General features: G+C 44.5%; 1 protein-coding gene across 5 annotated transcripts; it reads left to right on the top strand.

Annotated features, from left to right (window-relative positions):
* The first annotated feature begins 624 nt into the window (after positions 1–624).
* Positions 625–24,314, top strand: OPTN (optineurin). Of its 5 annotated transcripts, none has more exons than XM_039913881.1 (14): positions 625–729; positions 5,507–5,683; positions 7,853–8,052; positions 11,607–11,789; positions 14,287–14,360; positions 16,335–16,469; positions 17,255–17,366; positions 17,999–18,114; positions 18,553–18,702; positions 19,295–19,388; positions 20,186–20,344; positions 20,779–20,909; positions 22,447–22,529; positions 23,288–24,314. In XM_039913881.1, exons 2-14 carry the CDS (start codon positions 5,518–5,520, stop codon positions 23,419–23,421), a joined length of 1,737 nt encoding a protein of 578 aa, XP_039769815.1. In that variant the 5' UTR covers positions 625–729; positions 5,507–5,517; the 3' UTR covers positions 23,422–24,314. The 5 variants fall into 5 exon arrangements, with proteins under 5 accessions (XP_039769815.1, XP_039769816.1, XP_039769817.1 ...); XM_039913882.1 differs by having other exon boundaries at positions 626–729; positions 7,850–8,052; positions 17,255–17,354; XM_039913883.1 differs by having other exon boundaries at positions 626–729; positions 7,850–8,052; positions 23,698–24,314.
* Positions 24,315–26,091: the final 1,777 nt, after the last annotated feature.

Raw genomic sequence — 26,091 nt, 5'->3', positions numbered from 1 at the left:
CCAGTCACTTCACTGGGCCTCAGTGACCTCACCTGTAAAATGTGGATTAAGACCGTGAGCCCCACGTGGGACAACCCGATCACTTTGTATCCCCACCCCACCCCCGCAGCGCTTAGAACAGTGCTCGGCACACAGTAAGCGCTTAACAAATACCATCATCCTCATCTAGGGTGAAGTTGCAATCACGGGGGGGAGATAAATCTGCATAAGAGACATTCCCCCAGTAATCGAGATGTTTACAACTTTAAAACTTAACAAATACAAACATGATTATTCTTTTATTATTATTCTTGTCCAGGCGCAACGCCTTCCCCGCCACCGCCCGGGGCGGGAGCAGCGGTGCAGCGATGCGGTGCAGCAATGCAGCGATGCGATGCAGCAATGCGATGCAGTAATGGGACGCAGGCCGATGGGCGGGCCCCGGCTGCAGTGCGGCCCTTAGCTGCGGAGGCGGGGAGCCCCGGCTGACCTCCCGGTTGGGGGAGCAGGATGCGGGCGGCCACGGGGCCATTGAGCGGGGGGTAGAAGCGGGTGTGTCGAGCGGGCCGGAGGCGGGGAGGACCGGGCTGGGGGGCGGGCTCCGAGGGAGGAGCCGGGGAAAGTCCCGGCCGCAGCGGAGCGGGGCCCGGCTCAGCCCGGGGTCGGGGCGGGGTCACAGCCTGCCCCTCCTCCTCCGGCCGGCCCCCACCCCCGCCATGGAGGGATCGCGGTGACCGGCCGCCTCCCCTGGTGAGCGGGGCCCCGGCGGGGAGGGACGGAGGGACGGAAGGAGGGAGGGGGCGGCCGGCGGGCCCGGGTCCGACCCCGGACAGGACGGAGCCCAACCACGGCCCGGATGGCGGAAACAGAGTGAAAGCCCCGCGGCCCGGACAGGACCGGACTGACCAGGCCAGGATCGGATAGGGCAGGACAGGACTGACCAGGACAGGCCAGGATCGGACTGGGCAGGACAGGCCAGGATCGGACTGACCAGGACAGGGCAGGGCAGGATCGGACTGACCAGGACGGGCCAGGATAGGACGGGGCAGGAACGGACTGAGGCCAGGATCGGATAGGGCAGGACAGGACTGACCAGGACAGGTCAGGATCGGACTGGGCAGGACAGGCCAGGATCGGACTGGGCAGGACAGGGCAGGGCAGGATCGGACTGACCAGGACGGGCCAGGATAGGACGGGGCAGGAACGGACTGAGGCCAGGATCGGATAGGGCAGGACAGGACTGACCAGGACAGGCCAGGATCGGACTGACCAGGACAGGCCAGGATCGGACTGGGCAGGACAGGGCAGGATCGGACTGACCAGGACAGGACAGGGCAGGGCAGGATCGGACTGACCAGGACAGGCCAGGATAGGACGGGGCAGGAACGGACTGACCAGGCCAGGATCGGACTGACTAGGACAGGGCAGGGCAGGTCCGGACTGACCAGGACAGGGCAGGACTGACCAGGCCAGGATCGGACTGACCAGGATAGGACAGGCCAGGGCAGGGCCGGACTGACCAGGACAGGGCAGAAGAGGGCCGGCCATGCCAGAGCAAGACCGATCAGGCCAGGGTAGGGTAGAGTAGAGAAGAGCAGCTTTGCCCTTCTGCCAGGCACGCCCTCTCCCTCTGCCTCCATCCCCCTCGGCCCTCTCCGGCCGTCCCTCTCTCCAGCCCCCTTCCCGCCCGGGAGGTCCTGCCCACTGGGCCAAGGGGACCAGATCCCCTGGACCAACCCACCTCCTCCGTCCCTCCGTCCCCGGGCTGAGCGACAGGACGCCGAGCTGCGACAGCCGGGGCGGGGAGAGGACTGACCAAGGGACCGGGGGGGGGGGGGGGGGGGGGGGGGGCTCTGGAAGGCAAAGGAGCCTGGGTCCCTGGGTCACCTCCTCGACACTCAGGCTTCTCTCAGCTCGCTGTCCTCGGGAGAGGGCCCGGGGACCCGCCTGCCCCCCACCCCATCCCACCCCAGGCAGGGGCAGAGCCGGCCTTGCACCGACCTTGGCATTCAAGGGTCATTAAGGGGCAAGAGATCGAGCTGTAAATTATAAAGTCCAACCCCTCCCTCTTCTCCACCCCCGGAACCCTTCACCAGCGGTCACCGCCCCGGAGAAAACAGACGCTGCAGTTGTTCAACACAACTAGGAAGAAAACGCCCTTCTTGTCCTTTTGAGTTTAGTGGTCCTTCTTAGGCACCCGGTGTTTTGCCTTAAAGTTCTGTAAATCCAGACCCCTCAGTGAGCTTATTACGTGTATGCTAATTAGTGGCATATTCATCAAATGTCTGGTAGTATTGATTATGAAGTATATTGCATGTGAATGATACTTTTTTAAAGCAGTTTTTTTAAACCGGTTTTGAGTTGGGGAGACTTAAAGCAAACCGGTGGTTTCTATGGAGTGCTTGCTGTGTGCAGAGCTCTGTACTGAGCGCTTGGAGAAATGCAGTATGATAGAGTCGATAGTCGTGTTCCCTGCCTACAGGGATCTTACAATCCCCAATGGGAGATGGACAATAAAAAGAATAACGGGAAATAGTAAAGGTATATGATATAGAGAATTATAGTAGAGTGTTCCCTGCCCACGAGGAGCTTATAATCTCCAGTGGGAGATGGACAGTAAAAAGAATAACAGGGGAAATAGTAGAGTAAAGGTATATAATACAGAGTATAATAGTAGAGTGTCCACCCTTTCCTCTCCATCTAAACTGCTGTCACATTAATCTAAGAAATTACCTGTCCCACCTTGATTACTGAATCAGCCTGCTTGCTGACCTCCCTGCTTTCTGTCACTTCCCATTTCATTCCATAGTTTACTCTGCTGCCCAGACTTTTTCTAGAAAACTGTTAAATCCTTGTTTCCCCAGTGCTCCTCAAGAGCCTCCAGTGGTTGTCCATCCATCCCCATATCAAACAAAAACTCTTTACCATAGCCTTTAAAGCTAGCATTGCCCCCTCCTACCTTACCTGATTTCTTATTACAACCCAGCCCACACACTTTGCTCCTCTAACACCAACCTACTCACTGTACCTCAATCTCGTCTATCTGGCCGTCGACCTCTCACCCACATTCTGCCTCTGGTCTAGAACACCCTCCCACTTCATATCTGATAGACGATCACTAGCCACCACCTTCAAAATGTATTAAAAGAACATCTCCTCCAAGAGGCCTTCACTGACTAAACCCTCATTCCCTCTCGCTTCTGTGTCACCCTTGCACCCTTTAGTCACCCTTCTTTTAGCCCCACATTATCAACGTGCATAAGTACACCTCTGGAATTTATCTCTTTATATTAATGTCTGTCTCCTCTTCTAAACTAAAAGCTCATTGTGGACAGGGCGTGTCTACCAACTCTGTTATCTTGTACTCTCCCAAGTCTTTATACAGTGCTCCCCACACAGAAAGCACTGGATAAGCGCTGGATTGTTAAGGATATGTAAATAATTATTGTGGTGTTTGTTAAGCACTTACTATGTGCCAAGCACTGTTCTAAGCACTGGTATAAATTCAAGTCCTTAAGACCTGACACAGTCCCTGTCCCACATGGAGCTCACAGTCTGAGAAGGAGGAAGAGCAGGTATTTCATCCTCATTTTACAGATGAGCAAACCGAAGCACAGAGGAGATAAGTGACTTGCCCAAACAAATGGCAGAGCTGGGTTAAGAACCCAAGTCTTTGCTCTTTGCTCCAAATGGCTATCTTACTGGTACAGGCTCTCATAGTATCCCGGCTGGATATCAGCCTTCTCTCTGATCTCCCTTCCTCCTGGCTCTCCCGGGATCATCTTCCTGCAGAAACGCTCTGGGCATGTCACTCCCCTCCTTAAAAAACCTCCAGTGGTTGCCTGTCAACCTCTGCATGAAACAAAATCTTCTCACTCAGGGCTTCAAGGCTCCCCATCACCTTGCCCCCTCCTACCTCACCTCCCTTCTCTCCTTCTACTGCCTACCCCGCATGCTCCGCTCCTCTGCCACTCCCCTCCTCATCGTCCCCCGTTCTCGCCTATCCCGCCGTCGACCCCTGGCCCACGTCCTCCAGCTGTCCCGGAATGCCCTCCATCCTCACCTCTGCCAAACTAACTCTCTTCCCCTCTTCAAAGCCCTACTGAGAGATCACCTCCTCCAAGAGGCCTTCCAAGACTGAGTTTCCCCTTTTCCCTCTGCTCCCTCTGATGCCTCTCTGCCCCCCGCTCACCTCCCCTCAGCTAAGCCCTCACCTCCCCTCAGCTAAGCCCCCTTTCGCCCCTTTCCCTCTGCTCCTCCCCCTCTCCCTTCCCCTCCCTTCAGCACTGTGGTCATTTGCTCACTTGTATGTATTTTTACTACCCTATTTATTTTGTTAATGAGGTGTACATCCCCTTGATTCTATTTATTGCTATTGTTTTTGTCTCTCTGTCTCCCCCGATTCGACTGTGAGCCCGTCAGTGGGCAGGGATTGTCTCTATCTGTTCCGAATTATACATTCCAAGCGCTTAGTACAGTGCTCTGCACATAGTAAGCACTCAATAAATACTAATGAATGAATGCTCTTTCCAGTGGGCCACTAGACTAACTCATTTGTAGATATTTTTATTCCATTTATTGCACACATAATTGACCTAGACGTGGGGCAGGATATCATTCCGACCAGACAGTTGTAATGAGCTGTGGGAATTTGATCTGTTGCTCAGTAGACAATCAATCCAAAAAGATATCTCTTTGGCATTAGTGATGCCACGTTTTTTCCCCATGTAGGGCTTCTTTTAGCTTACTTTTATTTGGCACACTGTTCACATTTATAGTAACATTATACATCCCTTTACAGTCTATCAATAAGCTATAACTAGATAGGAGAATTCTGATGTTTTTCTATTTGAAAGATGTGAAGACTGAGGTGTGGTGTCATTTAATGATGTGATTTCCATGTTTCCCCACAGTATCCTCAAATAATAGATAATGGGGTGAATGGCTAGGAAATGGAATATATTCCGCTTCAAATTAAGGAACATATATCATGAATCTTGCCCCTAAACCATATTTGAACTCAGAATAAAATCTTGCCATGAGTAATGCTTTATTTCTGAAGTTCTAAGGACAGATGTACTACTTTCTGCATGACCTACTAGCTTCCTGTGACTGCAAGTGTGGTTATACTTTATTTTGGGGGCTTTTCTTGTCTCATACGAAAGAGAGAGAGAGAGAGAGAATGTAGCAGAGGTATTCTGAAAAATCAATAAAAGCTCTAAGTAATGACTGGCAAGCACCTAATCAGTTGGACAATTACCATATCAATTTGTGACAGAGGTGTAGTAAGTGAACGAGAATAGTGAAATCTCTACAGCTTTGTATGCTGTCAAATGAAACGTCATCAAATTTTTTTCCAATGACATCACCTTGTGAAGCCTTTGGGATTTAGTGGACCCTTGAAAAAAAGTAATGTGGTAAATACTGGACCCAAAGCAGCAGAAATGTTGTTTGAAAGCTCTAATTTAGAGGATTTAAGGTGCGGTATATTACACAGAAATAATATATAGTTCTATTCCTTTCACAGAAACTGCTACAATGTCCAGCCAGCCGTTGAGCCATCCTGCTGGAAATGGGGAATGTCCCAAGCCCATCACAGGAAACGGACCTCATAATTTGGTTCACCCGAACCTGGAAACTTTCACTCCAGAAGAAATGCTGCAGCAGATGAAGGAGCTTCTTATTGAGAACCACCAATTAAAAGGTGAAAGAGTAAAGAGTAGGATCCTTCACCTCTGTTCCTCTTATCATATTTCTCATGTTTCCAAGTACCTTTCCATAGTGTAATCCCTTGGGATCACCTATCATGTATCTTCTTCCCCCGTCATTTCTTCACAAGAACAATCAAACTCACCACCTCCCTGGACCAGTGAAAGGACAGAATGAGTGTTTGGGGAGGACCCATGACGAAATCTGCTAATATCAATTCTGGAGGTAGCGTAGGCACCCTTGAGCAAAGATCCAGTCCCTTTGTCAGGATCTTCTTTGGGGGAAAGATGTAGAGTGTAATCCACTGGAATCAGCCAGATCTGTGTTTGCCAAGGAGTGTGACTTTGGAAAAGGCCTCTCTTTCACACACATACAAATACAGGTTGGATTCCAGAAAAATATACTGGCTTTGTCTCAGGGAATTAGTAGTAGTAGTTGTAGTAATAGAATTTATTAATCAGTCAATCACTCATATTTATTGAGTGTTTCCTGGGTGCAGAGCACTGTACTAAGCACTGTACAATATAACAGTGTTGGTAGACGTGTACCCTGCCCATAACAAGTTCAAATGCTTACTTGCACCCATAGCACTCTACTGAGTAAGATTACACAGATGAGAATTAGATATACTATATTCTAGAAGGCCACTGATTTGTAAAAAACTGAATTTGTTTTGAAGGACAGTAGCTGTAAACTTTGTTCTAGAAAGCTTCTAAATTGTCTGGAGCCACAGAGTAACAAATCTTGGCATGAAAGAATATTACATAAGCTATTGAAGGAAAAAGACAGTTGACATTGCCTTATCAATATCATCAAACCTTTAAATAATTAAAAATGTATCAGCAGTAATACTCAGTGTTCACTAGGCTCACATACAGTCACCAGGCTCTTGGTGATGATCTGACCGATAGCAATGAGCATTAGAAATCTGGTGAAACCCAGTATCGTTCTAGTGCAGTGAGTTAACTTTCATTTTCATTTAGTTTATTACAGGCCGGGCTGACTCTCTTTAAAGTGCTGGGCTTTAGCTAATGTAACTAACCTGATACAAAGCAGAACCCCACGTAAAACAACTCCATAATGGTCGGATAAATAATAATTAATAGTAATTGTGATATTTGTTCAGTACTCTGTGTCCCAAGTACTGGACTAAGCACTGGGGTAGATACTGGTTAATCAGTTCACCCTGTCCTACGTGGTCCTCACAATCTGAGGGGGAGGGAGAATGGGTGTTTAATGTCTGTTTTTCAGATCATAAACTGAGGCACAGAGAAGTGACTTGCCCTAAATCATAGAGCAGACAAGTGGCAAAGCCAAGATTAAAGCCCAGGTCCTCTGGCTCCCAAATCTACCCTCTTTCCACTAGGCTACACTACTTCCCTAGCCAACAGTTGGTAGAAAATTTGGCATCACATGACTTATTTGATGATTGGGTGTAGTGAATGAAACTTGATCAGTAGTTGTTACTGGGTTTTTGATGTTAAAATGTTAGTTAAGCACCACCAGATCAGCCCCAGAAATGGATTTAATTTATTTTAATATCTGCCTCCTTAACAATATTATCCACTCATTGAGGGCAGAGATCATAGCTACTGAATCTTTTGTACTCTCCCAAATGCTCAATGAAGTGCTATGCTCAGAGTAAGCGCTCAGTGAATATCACTGATTGATAGATTGTATTGCAGCAGCATGGCCTAGTGGAAAGAGCACAGACCTGGGAGTCAAAGGACATGAGTTGTAATCCTGGCTCAACTGATTTTTTTCTCTGTGACCTTGGGCAAGTTTACTTAACTTCTCTGTGCCTCAGTTTCCTCAGCAGTAAAATGGGGATTAAATATCTGTTCTCCCTCCTGTGAACCCCTTGTGGGACAAAGTCTCCGTCCGGCCTAATTAATTTGTACCTACCTCAGCACTTAGAACAGTTTTGTACACATAGTAAGCGCTTAACAAATACCATTAAAAGAAAGAAGCTAACACTGGACATCCTCCTCCTCCTCATTTTTAGGGCCCAAGTGGAACCCTGGCTCTTTGGGTTCGGAACTAGGTCAGAAAGTTCTCGTGAGGGAGATTTGAATGGGAGACCCTGACCCTTCAACCTGCCAAAAGGCTCATTTCCCTGCTCTTTGCATATACCAATGTCCTCTCTTTGAACCTTCCCCAGAAGCCATGAAGCTGAATAATCAGGCTATGAAAGGACGGTTCGAAGAGCTGTCAGCCTGGAGAGAAAAACAGAAGGAAGAACGCCAGTTTTTTGAGTCAAAGTTCAAAGAAGCTAAAGAGCGTTTGTTGGCCTTGAGCAATGAGAAGGAAAAGCTGAAGCAAGAGCTTGATGATGTGAAAGGGGAAAAGAAAAGATTTATGGAGGTATGCAAATAGGGTGCTTTGAATTCATTCTCACCTTACAGGATATATGGCTATAGTTGAGAACTGAGGACTTCGGGTTTTGTTCTTTTTATTTTCTTTTAAAATAATTTTCCTCTGGTAAGAGATTTGAGAGCAGTGTCTTTGGAATACTAGTGAATAGAAATTGCCATATCATCCAAAGGTTAATATATCAGAGATAAGTAGCCCGGGCTTGTAAAATAGAGGAACTGGCTTCTAATCCCAGCTACTCTAGTTGCTTGCTGTCACCTTGGGCAAGTCACTTAACTTCTCAGTACCTCAGTTTCCTCATCCTTAAGATGGGGATTCAATACCTGTTCTCCCTCCTTCTTAGACTGTGACCCCAATCTGGGACAAGGATTGCATCCAGTGGGTTATCTTGTATCTTCCTCCAGTGCTTAGTACAATGCTAGTCACATAATTAGTATTTAACAAATGCAATTATCATCATCATCTTTCTTTGAGCCAAGATAATGTGGGCAAAACAGTATGCATTCCTTTAAGAGGCACTGATGTTCTAGATTAGTTCTTCCACATCAAATCCCCCACCTCCTTTGGATGCCGGCTCCTTGGGCAAAGCGATGATCATTCATGTCCACATTGCCCTGCTCTGTGAGTGACAATTCCTACTCCTAAGCCACACATCTCTACTGGTTACTCTCTTCCTGATTCTCCACTACTTAACACATCCTCTCAGGGATGAAGCCCTGCTATTATTTGTATTGTAATGTCTTCAGCGTAGGGCAGGGTCCCTTGTATTCTTTCTACTGTTGTGCTCTTCCAAGTTTTTAGTGCAGCGCCAAGGTGTGTGGAAACTTATCACAGATATACTGAATGGTTGATTTACTCGGTTAGGATTCTGCCTGAAATAAGGGATGGAACTGATGTTTCCAAGCCCATAAAAGGGTGTGGATCCCCTGCCCCCACCCTCAGAAAAAAGAAGGGAGTAATTAGGGGGGTCAAAACCCAGCGGCTCTTTTAGGGCCACTTTCCCATCGGCAGTATATATCCCAAGCAGCAGTACGTGAACTGTGGGTTTCACCCGGAAAATACAGCAGAATGTATTGTTTGGGGTAAGGTGGTAGGGGAGAGGGTGGTCGGTTTTGGTTGTGAGGAATGACCTGACAGTTGCCTCTGATCTGCTGAGGCAAGGGGAATTATGGTCAGAGGGGGAAGGTTCTAAAAGCCGTTGGGTCTGTTTAGGCAGTTGCCAGGGAGTTGGGACTCAGCATTGGGACCAGACATAGCATTTTCCAGGCAGACTGGCATGATTTATTTGCAAACCAGATTGAGGACCGAGGTAAGGGAGTAAAGAGGAAACACATTAATGTGCTCAGGGTCATTGTTTTCCTAACTTTTCTCCCAACCTGATACATCCATGTGCTCCTAGCTTCTACCCTCATTTCTGCTTTTGAAAGGCACTGAAATGGTTTCTTATCCAATAGTTCTTCATATCTCCTATTCACATCCTGTTTGGCCTCTTTTTCTAAAGCAAATCAAATTTCCAGTATCTCAACTCTTACGTCTTTCGTTTTGCAACTGTCACAAACCCCAGTTCCAATAGAACTGGGATCTGTACTCGGGGTAAATAGCCTTTTTTTTCAGTCCTGAATTAGAAATCTCTCTGGGAGCTTGTCGTACAAGAAATAGGAAATCACCTTCTCCTTCCGGGGGGATAGAGAGAAGCCTACTTTATTATTTGGGGTGATCTGAGATTAGACAGTTGGCCGTTATTACAGAGACTGGTTGTGGGACCTTGGCAGCGGTGGAGAAAGCAGCTGGAAATGGACAATGTGAGGCTGAATCAGATATATGGTCTGTATATCTCCCTTGCCCCCTCCCTCTTGAAAGCCATCATTGGAGAAGCAGCGTGGCTCAGTGGAAAGAGCACGGGCTTTGGAGTCAGGGCTCATGAGTTCGAATCCCAGCTCTGCCACTTGTCAGCTATGTGACTGTGGGCAAGTCACTTAACTTCTCTGTGCCTCAGATTAAGACTGTGAGCCCCACGTGGGACAACCTGATTCCCCTGTGTCTACCCCAGCGCTTAGAACAGTGCTCGGCACATAGTAAGCGCTTAACAAATACCAACATTATTATTATTATTATTATTAGGCTCTTATTGTCATCCTCTTCAGTCATTGCCTAGGGAGTTCAGAAAGGATGAAGAATGCTTTGCTACTTCACTGTTCCTGAATTTCAGGCAACAGCTTTTTCAACCTTAACTTCATTCAACTTACAGCTTGTTTCACTGGGAGAGCTATTGACCTAGCACTAGCGTCATTTCAGTAATTAGAGGAAGAGGTCTTTTAGGGCTGGATTCTAAGAATGGAGGGGAAAACTATCGACAGACATAAAAACCTCCTGCCTTTATATTTGCAAGCTTTGTCCTTTCCTCATAGAAAAACCAGACAGAATAAACTGTATTTTTGAGGTAGATTCACTATAGTAACTAGTACCTTATGTACTGTATTCATTTTTTGAAAGAGATAATCCCAGAAAACAGGATTTAATTGGTTTGACTATTTCATGGGTTTAGCTCAACAGCTAAAAACACTGTGAATGTTGTCTGTGTATCTTGCTTTTTTCCCCTCTTATCTCTGATCAGTTTCACCTTTTTTCTGCCCAAGACACCAAGATCTACATCTTAATCTTCCTGAGTTCTCCTGGATCTTAACAGCACCTCACACTTGCAAAAAATCCAATCAATCAGCTTTATTGATAACCTGCTGTGTCCAGAGTACTGTACAATATCCATTTCCAAATTTTGCAACCACCAGTTGGTTTACCATATGGGAATTTCTTGGTGCCGGAGGTGGTATTACTCTGCTTCTTGCTATAACCCCGGTTGTCAAAATGTGCAGATATCAACATCTAGCCAGGTAGGACAAGCATTCTTTGGATTGGAAGGCTGAGATGACTGCTTCTGACCTTCCTCTGCTTTAAGGAAATCTGGGTTTTGGGACCACTTCATGGGTGAATTGTCCACTGCCGATGAGATTTAGGGATTATTCATCTGGCCCCTATTAGAAAGAAAGCCTTTTCTTATTGGTTTTAGGGTGTTTCAAATTATTGAGATGGTTATGGGGAAGTTGCCATTTTGGGTGATGTTCCAGAAAATACATGGTTAAGCTCAAGGCATGATTTCCAAATGTGAGGGCTCATATCTAAAATCATGTCTCCTCCAAGAAGTCTTCCCTAAACCCTCACACCCCATATTTGCCTTTCCTTTTATATCACCTTTGCACTTAGGGCTGTAACCTTTAAGCACTTTGATTTTCATCCCATCCCCACAGCATCTATAATTTATTTAATGTCTGTCTCCCTCTCTAATCTGTAAACTCCTCATGGGCAGGGATTGTTTCTACCTACTATATTGTACTGCACTCTCCCAAGGGCTTAGTACAGTGCTTTGCACACAGTAAGTAAAAATCATTGATTGATTGATTAGGAAGAGAGGGAAGCTATAATGCAAGTTTGTTGGGTGAGAGGCATAACAGTCTTGGTGCTTTTCCTCTGTTTGTTTTTCAAATTTCCAGGACCCTGCAGGTGACTCCAAGAATCCCAGGAAAGACACAGAACAAGAAGTGGAGCAGCTGAAAATACAACTGGCTCGACTTCAGGCGGAGAAGGCAGATCTGCTTGGCATAATATCAGAATTGCAGCTCAAACTGAACAGCACAGGCAGCTCTGAGGACTCCTTCGTGGAAATTAGAATGGCGGTAGGTTCTGAAATCCTGCCGGATTTAAGCAGTGCCATCTTTCAAATCTGAAAAAGGGATGTTAACCCCATGATGATGGTCCCAGGTAGTAAAATGCAAGAGAAACACTATTTATTGATTGATAAATTTCTTGTTGGAGTGGAATTTTCTCTGTGGAGTGAAATATGATTGGATGGGGATGATGAAAAATGCCCAGGTTGTTGGCGACTTTGGCATCTATATCCATTCAATTTGGGAGTCCAGAAAAGCTATAAAGAGATATCTCCCTCAGTGATTTATTTCCCAAAGACATAAAGCATCCATACGTGTGCCTTTGAGGGAGATCAGCAGTCTGGTAGTAGTTTAAAATATTAGCTGCCTTGGAGGTTTGGGAAGGAAAGTAGGGCCAGGGGTTAGAGGGTTCATTCATTTTCCAAAACGTGACTTTATTATTTACAGTTTATCGTATCCTAACCTCAAGAGTTTCAAAAAGGAAGTGGCTTGTAAAAACAATGATCACACAGCAAAGCTATCCAACCTCCAACCTAGCTGTGCCAATGGTGGCATAAATCAAGGGATTTTGTAGATTACTGAAGTTGCAAATGGCATCTTTGCAGGTGTGCCTTCTCTGGGAAATGCCTGAAGGAATTGAAACAGCTCATCTCTATTGTCAGAGAGATTTTAATGCCACAAATGAACTGATAAATTCACAAAAGCTGCCCATCTGGGCACTTGCTCCTGATGGAATGTCTCCCTCCCTCAAATTGATCAACCCCTTCCCCTCTTCATGCCATGAATAATAATCATCCTTGAAGAAGGGAACTTGAGCCGGGGGGGAAGCATTTTTCTTGCTCCATCTCAGTGAGTTGGAAAAGAGATGGCCTAAGAATGTGAAAGGTCTAATGCAATCGAAAAAATTTACATCTACCATGTTTATCCTTTTCAAAAGAACTTCTTGCACTTCAGGGTGTAAATTTAGTTTCTGGCAACTTGTGGCATCCTCTTCCACTGCCTCTACTTGGCCTGCCTCACACCACTCACAAGGTGTCCAACAGGCTGCGTGGTCAGAGGCAGGTAGCAGCTCATCCATTATGCCTAGGGAAAGCAATGAGCTGCGCCACTCTCTGTCTGCAGCCGTTTATAGCTTCCGAGTCTGCTCAGTCAGTCAATCTTATTTATTGAGCGCTTACTGTTTGCAGAGTACCGTACTAAGCACTTGGGAGAGTACAGTGCAACAACATAAGAGGCACATTCCCTGCACACAACCAAGTTACAGTCTAGAGAGGGAGTCAGACATTAATATAAATAAATAAATTACGAATATGTACGTAAGTACTGTGGGGTTGGGAAGAGGGGATGAAGAAAGGAGCAATTCAGGGCGTTGCAAAAGGGAGTGAGAGAAGAGGAGAGGAGGGCTTACTCAGGGAAGGCCTCTTGGAGGAGATTCATTCATTCATTCAATAGTATTTATTGAGCGCTTACTATGTGCAGAGCACTGTACTAAGAGCTTGGAATATACAAATCGGCAACAGATAGAGACAGTCCCTGCCCTCTGATGGGCTTACAGTCTAATCGGGGGAGACAGGCAGACAAGAATAATGGCAATAAATAGAGTCAAGGGGAAAGGCTTTGAAGGTGGGGAGAGTAATTATCTGTCAGAAGAGAGAGGGTGTTTCAGGCCAGAGGCAGGATGTGGGCACGAGGTTGGCAGCGAGATAGGTGAGATCAAGGTCAGTGAGTAGGTTGGCATTAGAGGAGTGAAGTGTGCAGGCCGGGTTGTAATAACAGAGTAGCAAGCTGAGGTAGGAGCGAGTGAGGTGATTGAGTATTCCTCTGTCTAGGATGTAGGGAAGCAAGAGGGAGCAAAGGGTGGCATTGAGCTGAAAATGGAGGAGCTGCAACGAGCTGTGTGGCTCTTCCCTAGTGGTCTTGGATAGAGGCTGGAGAAAGAGCATGATCTAGTGGAAAGAGCACGGGCCCGGGAGTCAGAGGACCCGGATTTTAATCCTGACTCTGCCGATTGCTTGCTTTGTGTCCTTGGGCACATCACTTCACTTCTCTGGGCCACAGTTCCCTCAACAGTAAAATGGGGATTCATTGCCTGTTCTCCGTTGTACTTAGACTGTGAGCCTCTTGCGGGACAGGGACTGGGTCTGACCTAATTAACTTGCACCTACCCCAAGACTTAGATCAGTGTTTGACACATGGTAAGCTCATGACAAATACCAGAAAAAAAATTACCCAACTAATATAGCTGTTACTTTGACCCTGAACTCAAGAACTCTCAGAACTCTTTGCTCAAGGAAAGATTTTTGTGATTTGAAAAGGGAGGACAGGAAATTTATCTCTCTTATTCCCCTTTCATCCGAGTGGACTATGTTTTCCAGATATAGATTTTTTTGCCAAGGGGTGGGGGAAGCAATTTTTGGCAAAACTCTCAATCTACCTGGAAGACAGGGAAAAGAGTGGGTTTTAGATAAAGCTAAGCTGCCTTGACTAAAACACTCTATTTCTTCAGGAAGGAGACGAGACCAGGGATTTGAAAGAAACCATGAATGGTTCCCAGCCAAGACCAGCAGACAACTTTGACACGTATGTGGAGCAAGGAATCCATCTTGAAACTACCTTGGGGAGACCTATCCTTGCCTTGACGTTCATCCAGTGCTTAAAAACCGAAAGTAGCAACTTCTCACAGACTTGCAGTCATGCATTCGTTCATTCACTCAATTGTATTTACTGAGCACTTACTGTGTGCAGAGCACTGCACTAAGCGCTTGGAAAGTACAATTCGGCAACAGTGACAATCCCTACCCAGGCTCAGTTGATGGAAAAGGAACCATCTTAGACCTGCTGACTCAAGGAGGTGTGGGGGAGGGCTGGTTTCTCCACAAAGGCCAAAGAGAGTCTGGGGTTAGCTTCTGGAAGGAAAACACATTGCTTTGCAACTCTCACCCCGAGCCAGTTCCTCCCTGCCAATATACCCTCTCGATATAAGGGCAGTTCTTTTCTCCTAAATCGAGTCAGAGCTAGAAAAGTTCTCGAGGTTTAGCTACGATTTTCTGGCTTAATCCAGGTGGGTATATGCGGGGTTATTTGGGGTGTGCTTTGTATCAGCTGGCAGGTACCCTGCCGAGACCTTGGTATCATGTATATTCACTTGATTCTTGAAAAGACAGAGTAGGTTCATCACTGCATGTGCTCTCAAAGCATTCGAAAGGGAAAGGGGTAGACAAGTAGAAAGAAATGAACAAATGCAGTTGATATGAGAGTATTATTTCTCCTGGAATTAAATACTCCCTCAAAGACTAAACAAAGGAAGTAACAGTTACTTTATAACAACATTTGTCTGCTGTGTGACCTTGGACAACTTACTTCTCTGTGCCTCAGTTCCCTCATCATCATTCCTATTCTTCCTGCCCCATAGGCTGCTAGCCCCATGTAATCTGATTTTATCTACCTCAGTGCTTAGCACACAGTAGGTGCTTAACAAATGCCATTATCATTACTATTAGTAGTAGTAGTAACATTTTATTCCCTTCCCCTGCATCTCTGTCTCCTTAAATCTCCTTTCCAAAGAGGAGCAGATATAAGGAAACAACTGAACTTTGAAATTGTCATTAATGTTCCCAGGCATATTTATTGGTTTCTTCCTACATTAAACTCCAAGACTCAGTTTACCTGCAGAGATTGATTCCCTATCCTTATTCATTCTTATCCCCATTCCCGTTCCCTCCAACCTCAGCCCTTCACTCCACTTGGCAGTACTGGTCCTTGCAAGACCTTTTGTTTTCAGTAGTTCAGGAGATGAAGGCCCATTTAGGAAATCAAGAAAAAAGTTTGATTTCAACTTAACATGCTAAGTGGTTTTTGTGGTTTAAGTGTCTCCAGGCTACGTGTTTGGGTGTGGAGCCTTTTGAGTAGAGAAATTTGTGTCCCAAGTATATACCTTTAGAGGAAAATACATAGAAAGCCTCTTTGTCCCATCAGATAACATCTTTTATCAATCACTTCCACCTTCCTCCTTCCTCATTTCATTTGAACCAGAGAGAACAGAACTGTGTATGTGCATTTTGAACCAGAGAGAACAGAATTGTGTATGTGCGATGCTTTGCCCTGTATGGTTGGGAGGAAAAGGAAGATCTGGGCCATCCCAACCTGAGTTCAGCACAGCTTTCCGTGCCCAGCAGAGCTCTTTCTGACTTCCCTTCCTTTCTCTCCCACCTCGCTACTCCCTTCCCATCCCTACTGAGCCCCTGAGACTTGCAGTGTCAAGAAGGAAGCAGACAGTGGGCTCTTTTGGTTCTCTAGAGATGATGTAGGCTAAGAAAGAGTCATAGGACCAATCTCAATCAATCATAATCATTGAGCATTTACTGGGTGCAGAACACTGTACTAGGCACTTGAGAGAGTACAGTATAACAGAGTTGATAGACGTATTCCCTGCCCACAACAAGCTTACATCATGGCTCTCGTGTATCTTGGGGCCCAGTAATTCCCACTTCCAAAGGAACCTTTTAAGTTCTTGATCTCTGCCTCAGTTCAAAGCAATTTGTTTTCTCTCCATAGGAGCAAAATTGTGAATGCAGCAAAGAGTTACTCAGAACGTGAAGAACTAACTGTGAGTCAACTTCTGCTCTGCCTCAAGGAAGGAAATCAGAAGGTGGAGAGGCTGGAAACTGCCCTTCAGGCAGCCAGAGATAGGTATTCAACTTGCCAAAATTGTACTGAGAGTATTTGGAGGACCCATATATATATTTTACAAGGGAAAGTATTGCAGACTCTTGGAATGTAAAACCCTACAGACATTTAGTATGAAAAGATCCAGGATAAAGTTCATAGAGTCCAGTTTGTCCTAAAAATGTTTTTTGTTTTCATGTCATTTGAAGCTGAATGTGTCAGCACGAGCAGTATGATGCCTGGCAATGAATATTGCATCAGGTGAAATAACATTTGAATGCCCTCATTTAGAATGCAGTCATTATATTTTTTTTAAATGCTCCACTGCACAATCAGTTGACTAATAATGTCAGTGAGTTTCCATTACCATTTCAAACGGTTTAGTAGAAAAATTAGTGGTGCTCAGTCGATTGACCGAATGGGAAGGAAGACTTTTTACTGGTACCTTGCCCTGCCTTTCAGCTTGGTAAAGTAAACTTTGAGAATTTATCCCTTTGGTTTGATTGTATGAAAGAGGAGTCATAGAGCATAAATATTTGAGAAAGCGGAAGAGTTAACATAACACAGTCATATGTAAAACTATAGGCTCATACAACTATGAATGCAGATATCAATCAGTCAAGCACTGCTGTTTATTGAGCACTTAGTGCAGATCACTGTTCTAAGCACTTGGGATATGAAGTAGTGTAGGTGGACACGATCCTTGCTCTCAAGGAGCTTGTGATATCACTTGAGAGCAGTGCTCACTTCAGGGCTTTTTGACTGTTGTTGTGAAGAACTAAAGTGCTTCTGCCTTTGGAATTTATCAGGCTCTCTGATGTAGAAAAGAAAGCAATGGCTCAGTCTGAGAAAGAGACCCAGACAGAGGGGAGTCGAGAAGAGGAAGAGGAGAAGCAGAGCCCAGAGTCTGTGAGTGTCACTGTGAGTGAGGGACACAATGCTCTTCTGAAATGAAACTGAATCTAAACTCCTCTGTTAGGCAGAGTCAGCAGCATCGCTCTGGCAAAACATGGCTTCGGGGTTGAAGATTGTTCTGTTAATTTGCTACACTTTTGGCTGCTTTGAGTTTTCTTCACTGAATGTGAATGTGTGCTCTCCACTATGCAGTTGGTGCTGTCCTAGTCATTTAGGAAAGTACAATACAACAGAATTGGTAGACACATCCCCTGCCCTCAAAGAGCTTACCCAACCCCACTTGATAATTACCGAGAATAAAAGTACAGTCCATTTTTATTCTTGGGAATTTCTTTTGTAATCCATGTAGTTCTGAAATACTAAGATTGGATTGTCACCATGATTAGCTTTTAACTGTGCTATGATAAGGCTTTTAGCCGTAATTGTTTATTCAATATAAGAAAACAAAACTATTTCTGCCGAAATTTTTGAGGACAGGAAGTTATTGTGGGCTCAATTAGAATTATTAATTAAATGGAGACATGGCAAATTCTAATGTGATCATTCTGATTTAGCAGTCACTGCTATAGAGTAAGTAGTCATATATATTTAGCTTCCTGATGGTAATCTTTTCTGGGTGTGAATTTCCTGCTTAACAGGTTGGAAATGAAGTGGAAGTATTGAACCAACAGGTGACCACCCTGTTTAAAGAACTCCAGGAGACTCACGCTAAACTAAGTGAAGCTGAGTTGATGAAGAAGAGGCTTCAAGAAAAGTAAGAGAAAAGAGGGTCAAAGTGGAAATGCAATTTGGAAGTGCAGCAGGGCAAGTAAAATTGCTACTTCTTGGGCTTAGGGCAAGGGAAAGTTGTTGGAAAATACTATGGAAAATCAGGTACTGTGAGAGGGAGGGGCTGAGTTCCTCCACTCAATATCTTAACCTCATTTTTCACCATTAATACAAAAGCACATTAATACAATTCCAAATGGTAAACAATGCATTGTAACTGATGTTAAAATGTAAATCTTTCATTTCAATGAACCAAAAGGGTGGTAATAATAGTAATAATGAATAATCCTGGCATTTATTACGTTTGAGTCAAGCTCTGTTTTAAGCACTAGAATAGATACAAGATCATCAGGTTGGACACAATCCCCGTCCCACACGGGACTCACAATTTAAGGAGGAAAACTGCATTCTGTACTATTTTCAGATGTCAGACCCTCGAAAGGAAACACTCGGCCACCCCATTAGAGGTGAATGAGAAGCAAGAACTGGTGTACGCCAACAAGAAGCTGGAGCTGCAGGTGGAGAGCATGCAATCAGAGATCAAAATGGAACAAGCCAAAACAGAAGATGAGAAGTGGGTTTGTCCAGCTGGAAACACTTCCATGGGTTGGGGGAGCCATTTCTGTAGGAGCGTGAGATTTGGAGGGAGAGAAGAGTTTGGGTAAAGTTGTCTCTGGGGCACTCTGCCCTTGAAGGAGTCCCAGAGGGTAGCTCAGATGGGACCGAAGTCGAGGATGTATCGCAAGAACTCGAGAAATTCTTTTAGAGGCAAGAGTGGAATGAGAGTTGAGTCCCACATCTCAGGTTGCAGAGTGGTGCCAAGGCAGGGATGAAAGTAAAATTGAAACCAGTGGTAGCGAGTGGGTGTTGCAGAGTGGGAGGAGGGTGGGGATGAGAGGGAACGTGGGTATGGGGGTGGGCGGCACAAGACTAGTATACCACAGGGAGGAGCCCAGATGGCAACACATTTTTCATACCGGAACAGCTATCTGGGGCTTTTTCTTTGGCTGGAACTGAGTTCCAGTCCACTAGGTTCTGGATAGTCCTTGGGAGTGCTTCCAGGTTTCTGGAATGGTGGGGGGAAAGAGGGAAATCAAAAAAAAAATACTGACATCTATCTGGGTCACTTCATATCTGCAAAGTCATGTTTCTGTTTGCTGAAACAGGTCCAAATTTGCCAACTTACAGGCAGCACACAGCAAGCTTCTTCTTGAACACAATATTTCCCTGAAAGCAATTGAGGAACTTAAAAGCAAAGAGGTATTTGGAGAGAAATACAGAACTGGTGTATTTGACACAATCCCTGTGTTGTGAAGATCATGTGTACAGTAGTACATGCTAGGAATGAATGGATCCTGTACTATAATTGTAGTGACCTCACCATTGAGTTGCTATGTGCTTATAACAGACTCAAGTCTGTGAAATGCTATCCCTTGATATATGTTTAATTCTGGGTGGGGAAGTGATATTATACAGTGAGCTCATATGAAGGCTGGGATTGGGTCCTGTTGATGGTTTTTTTTTGTGTGTGTATTTTTCTTTCCTACTTTTCACCATATTTTGCTTTCTTTTTATCAAATGAATGGCCCCCCTTTGCTTACATTAATATCTAACTACTCCCTTCTCTGCACACAGTAAGATAACCCACTGAAAAGTGGTAGCCTGCTCAGGCCCCAAATCCGGACTCTGGAAAGCAATTTTTTTTTGAGGGAAGAGTGGTTTTAGCTTTTGTTTCTCTTATTTTTTTCCCCTATGAGGGTTTTCAATCCCCTTGGGGAAACTATTAGTTTAGTCAGTCAATCTTATTAATTGAGCACCTACTGTGTGCAGAGCACTGTATTAGCCCTTGGGAGAGTACAGTATAACAATAAACAGACACATTTCTTGCCCACAGTGAGCTTACAGGCTGTGGAGTTTTTTGTAGCCCAAGGTATGAGAAAATTGCCAAGTTTGGGGAGGGTTCAAAAACACACTCATTTTTGGTGGCTCTAAAAACATCCAGTTTTAAACTCTCAAAGATGTCTCAAATCCCTGTCTGCAATAAAAACCTTTTCCAGTCAGAGAAAGTGGATCAGGCCGTGGTGAGGGAACTCCAGGAGAAGCTGGACTTGGCAGAGCGAGCCCTGGCTTCCAAGCAGCTCCAGATGGACGAGATGAAGCAGACCATTGCCCGGCAGGAGGAAGACCTGGACACCATGGCTGTCTTGCGAGCTCAGGTATCCGATCCACTTGGGGAAATCCCTCAGACCTCCAACTTTACCCCTCCTCCAACCAGAAGAAAGTTTGCTAACAATCACAGTAACAGTTGTATTTGTTAAAGATGAGCACTGTACTCAGTGCTGATGTAGAGGCATGATAATCAGTATAGTCTAAGGGGGAAAAAAGAACAGATTTTTTTTTATGGTATTTGCTAGGCTCTTGGTATGTACCAGGCATAGGGTAGATACAAGCTAATGAGGTAGGGCATACTCCACACCCCACAAGAGTCTCACAGTCTTAATCCCCATTTTACGGATGAGGTAACTGAGGCACAGAAGTTAAGCAACTTGCCCAAGGTCACACTGACTCCCTGTATGCCCTATCCACTATGATTTTCCAGTATTTCAGAGTCTTCTTTTGGTGTTCTGACTTTTTTTCTCCAATTGGACAGATGGAGGTTTATTGTTCTGACTTTCATGCTGAAAGAGCAGCAAGGGAAAAGATTCATGAGGAAAAAGAGCAGCTGGCCCTGCAGCTGACATACCTGTTGAAAGACAGCCATGCCTTTGAAGATGGGGGCAGGTAAGTCCCTCGAAGGGGGGCGGGGGGAAGGAATGCTGACTGTGGGGTGGGCTTGAGTTTGATCCTCCCCCTGGCAGGGGGTCCAGGGCCAACATGACAAGGGGTTGCCATTATTATTGTTATTGTCAACATCACATCCTAGCTGAAACATGGTGAAAAAACACGTTCTGGCAGAAGTGATTGTACTCCGCCCTTCTGAAATTCAGAGTTTTCTCTTCTCCCACAATTCTGGAGTTCTTCTTTTGGACTAGTTTTTCCTTCTGTAAGTGCTACCTGACTGCCTCAGAGAGTGTTGTAACCCTCTCTCTCCCAGGAGAAAGAGCATTTGACTATTTTCTCTTTTCCCTAGCTCCCCCACCTCTGCTTTTATAGGTTCTGTATTCCTCACTGTCTTCTGATAATAGGCAAAAGAACCCAAGCAGGATCATAGGCCCCATCTTGGAGCTCTCAGGGAATTTACCTGGGCTAGAAGCACAGAATGGTGAGGACAAGTGTGGGGACACAGACTTAGCTGAGACCCTTCCATGTGGCCAGAGGGCGGGCAAGCCCATGAAATAACAGAAGAAAGCCCCAGAGAGATATACATTTAGACTGAGGTAGGAGAAATCATTGTGCTCAGGAAAGGAGGAACTGGAATTCTGTGGAGATTAACATTTGTAGAATGTCAAAGCTGGGCCTAGTAGTACTTCCTTTGAGGGGGAACAGAGTCATGAATATGAGATATCATAAGTCTTACCTCCCCCTACCCACTAGCAAGACAGCCTGAGGGTAGAACCAATAATCCCGGCTCTGCCACTTATCAGCTGTGTAACCTTAGGCAAGTCATTTTACTTCTCTGTGCCTCAATTACCTCATCTGTAAAATGGGCATTGAGAATGCAAGCCCTATGTGGGACAGAGACTGTGTCCAACCCGATTTGCTTGTACCCACCTCAGCACTTACAACAGTGCCTGGCACCTAGTAAGCGCTTAATACCATAATTATTATTATAATTACTGTCTCCCAAGTCTCCTCAAGGCATCCTACTTCTCCACTCTTTTTCCAGAACAAGGAAAGGAACCCATGTAGGATACACACTCCTAGATGCCACTGCACAGTTCAGTTTCCCAAGATGGGAAGGATCCCTGCTATGGGAAAATTTCTTAGAGTGTCCCAGGTGAGACAGGGACAATATCTAATTCCCATCTGTGTATTCTTTTCCAGTGCTTACTATAGTGCTCTGCACACAATAAGCACTTAATAGATACAATAACTACAGTTACTACTTCTACCACCGAAGTCCATTCGGATTTCTCTACTTGGGGAGTCAAGTAGGTAAAGTGAAACTTTCACAGTTCTCTGCTCTGTTGTAGGGACTGGGATATTTGAACAAACTGCACCTTAAACTTTGTCCGAGAGGAAAACCTTCTTGTCTGCCTTTAACTTGATGAACCTCTATCTTATCACAGTCGAATGGCTTTATTCAGTTGCTCTGTTTCAAACTTCCGCTGGGGCTCTTAAATTATTTTTTCACTGCCTTCCCTGTCAACCTCCTCAGACAGTCCTTGATGGAGATGCAGAGTCGTCATGGGGCCCGAACCGCAAATGATCAGGACCAGCAGCTTCACCTTGTACAAAGAGGTAAATCAGTCCATCCATCATCTCTATTGAGCATTTACTGTGTATAGAGCATTGTACTAAGCGCTTGGGAAAGTACAGTATAACAGAGTTGGTAGATTCATTCCTTGCCCGCAGTGAGCTTACATTATAGAGGGGGGAACTGGCATTAATATAAATTATGGATATGTCCGTAAGTGCTTTGGGGCTGAATAATCTTCTCATTAGGAATGATTGGAGTCTGGTCACCCTCCATGCCCTTTCACTGTTAGGACTAATTTGGATTCTTTTTTAGAAAATAAAACTTTAGAAAGCAAGTTTTGAAAGCTGTCTCATTCCATTGGTATGAGGATCAGGATATTCTTGATCCCTCAGTCTGGTGATGACCCAGACTGGATCACCCAAGGTCAGGATAAGACCACTGCCCTCAGCTGGCCACTGGACCTGACTTTTTCCAGGTCTCTGAGTTCTCCATTCACCCCTTCAAATTCAGGGCTTGGGACAAAATCCCCGCGTGGCATTTCTTTCTTTAGGAAGTTTCTTCTCTGCCCATCATCTCCCCCTCTTGCTTCTCAGCAGTGAGAGGCCATCCTATCTTCACCCACTTAATTAGGCAGTGAGGAAAAAAATCTGAGATTTTTGTATTTCCTCCCACAAAAGTAGCAAACAAAAGTGGAAATAGTACTTTCACCAACTATCTCAAAGGAGACATTTTCAGCCAACCAGCTATAAACCGAGATGTTCAAGATTAGAGGACTTGTTTTCTAATGCTGTGTTCTCAGGTGCTGATGAGAGAAGTTGGAGACAGCAGCAGCAACAGCAGAATAATATTCCAATACATTCTTGCCCCAAGTGTGGAGACATCCTGCCGGATATTGACACGTTGCAGATTCATGTGATGGATTGCATCATATAGATCTAGACAGTTCCCTCAATAAAACAGAAGGGAAACACCCAATTCATCCACCAACCCCACTCTACCTCCTATATCTTTGTATGGCCTTTTATCTCCCTACCAGCCACCAATTTTGACCATTCTGTCAATTTCCAGAGAAAGACCTTTTAGGTTTGAAGTTAGTCACTGACTGAGTGGATTTCCCTAAATCAGTCTGCTGAAATGGAATCTCTAATGTAACCTCCCTGAAATGAGTTACATTTCTCATGTTCTGTTCCTGCCTGCTCTGAACTGCAGATAATATCTGCCTGGATTAACACCATCTGCCTGGAGATGACCCACAATCAGTTGAAAGCACTGTAAGCTGGCAGGGAAGATGAAGTGTTTCCAGATTTAATCAAGAAACAAACTTCTTGGCTTGAGGCCTCTTAAATTGGGTAACTAATTTTCTTCTATACCAAGTTGAAATGAATCTTGTGTTTTTCTCTGAATTAGTTTTATGGATGCCTCTAGACCGTATTCCTCTTTGGTGATTTGTTTTCTGCATTTGGATGCTGTGTGCTTCAACCAAATAGAGGGCAAGTGAAAATGAAATTGTGGACATCTGTGAAGTATTCTAACAATGTTAGGCTCCCTTGATTTTCATGGAGCAGCTTGCAATGTAGAAGTTCTTTGTACTTTAGTGATAATAAGCACACCAGTTTGTTGTACAGTAGATGATTTATGAGCTTGTTAGAACTTGGAAAGGCATCTGTTCATATTCTTGAATGATTGCGTTACATCGTCAAAGTCACAGTATGGAAAGTGAAACGATGGCAAAATAAAACGTGGATGCTTATAAATATTTTAGCTCGTTATATGTAATTAATAAACGAATGTGTATTTTCTGAATTAAATTGTATCATATGCCTAGACCTGAGTGACCCTGCCTGGTTATTTCTTTATAATGATTGTGGTCTTATTAAGCACTTACTGTGTGCCAAGCACTGGGATAGATAGAAGATAATCAGACACAGGCCCTGTCCCACATGGGATTTGCAGACTAATTAGGAAAAAGAGCAGGTATCTAATCCCTATTTTACAGAGGAGGAAACTTGGAAGTTCTAATGGATTTGCCTGCTATATTTCTGAGAACTTTGCTATCCCAGGGGGTGAGGGAGGTGAGGCTAGAAGAGAAGAGAGAAGGAGGTGGTAATTAATGTATGCATTTCCAGGGATTTGGAGAATAGTTTTTTTGCTTGCATCTTTCCCATCATTCCCTAAAGTGAACATTTCCTCTTCCATCCCATTTTGTGTTTACTGACTTGTAATCCTGACCAAACGGTGCCTTCCAATTTCTGGACAGAGTCACCTCCAGGAGTTTCTTCGTCGTGGTATCAGCAGACATAAACTTTAATGACTTTTGAATTAATTGTGGCAATATCTTTATGGCCCTTCACACTAATTTAATTTCTTTAGCTCTCTTATGGCTATGGATTCTTTTAATTGAAAATGCTGTTATTCCTAACACATTCTAACAGAATGATAATATGGCTGGTTTCTTATAAGGTACATTAAGACTAATTACAACAATGATAATCAATGCAGATGCCATCACAATTGCTTGTTTGTCAGTCAAGCTAGACATGATTTCTAAGGTCCTAAAATTAAAAGTAGGCTCAGTAGCGGAGTGGAAATGCTGCTACTAATGTGAATTGTCATATTAGCAATAGATAGTACTGGAATATTTAGTGATTCAGATGAGAGAGTTCAAGCATTGAGAGTACATCAACAGCCTAAAGATTTCTTTTGTGTGTTTTTCTATTTGGAACTTCTGGAAGGAAAGGTTTTCAAAGGGCATAGGTATTATTAGACTATCCTTCGTATCTGGGAGCACAATTAGCCTTAGTAATTTTTAACCACGTAGGTCAAAAGGAACTTGAGATGCAGAGAAAAAAATAATCTATATTCTCCCTCGATTATATCGCCCCAGTTGCCTCTTAGGCCCTTCTGTGTCTGCTGAACGCTTGTGTATTCACAATTTCCCCAAACAGTTATGTATATTTCTTACCTATTCTACTACTTAAACACTAACACGAAAACATAACCCCTTTTCCTGCTTTCTATCTTTAAATCATTTTAGTGTCTGTCACTAGATTGTAAACTCCTTGTGGGCAGGGATCAGGACTACCCACTCTATTGTATTAGCTTAAGTGCTTAGTGTAGTGCTCTGTACACATTAGGTCTTCCATAAATATTACTGATTGATTGACTTCCACTTCCCTATAATCAATCAATCAAAGCGGGTTGGGAAGGATCCTTGGAGATCGTAACAACCAGATAGTTCCTGATATTTCCAAATCTGGATTGAAAGATAAGATTGTCAAAATGTTGTTCCTGGAAAAGTCAGCCCACAAAGGAAGATGATAAAAGTCTCTATCTTAGAATAGCTTAAAAATATTCAAAGGGAGCCTAACTGCTAAGAGGACAATTATTCAAGGAGCCCGTGAGAAATGAATGCTAGAGTTGTGCGTTTCAGAAGAATTAATCAGAATAATTATGTAATAATGATGGTATTTGTTAAGTGCTTACTATGTGTCAAGCACTGTTTTAAGTCCTGAGGTAGACACAATCTAATCAGGTTGGACACAGTCCCTGGGAGGCAAATAAATCTTTTTTCTAATATATTTAAGAATGGTCATATCATCGTAC

The sequence above is a fragment of the Ornithorhynchus anatinus genome, chromosome 13 (genome assembly GCF_004115215.2).
Source record: "Ornithorhynchus anatinus isolate Pmale09 chromosome 13, mOrnAna1.pri.v4, whole genome shotgun sequence".
NCBI classification, from domain to species: domain Eukaryota; kingdom Metazoa; phylum Chordata; class Mammalia; order Monotremata; family Ornithorhynchidae; genus Ornithorhynchus; species Ornithorhynchus anatinus.
Note: the sequence above shows the minus strand (reverse complement) of the source record. Positions and strands in the feature narration are given on the sequence as shown.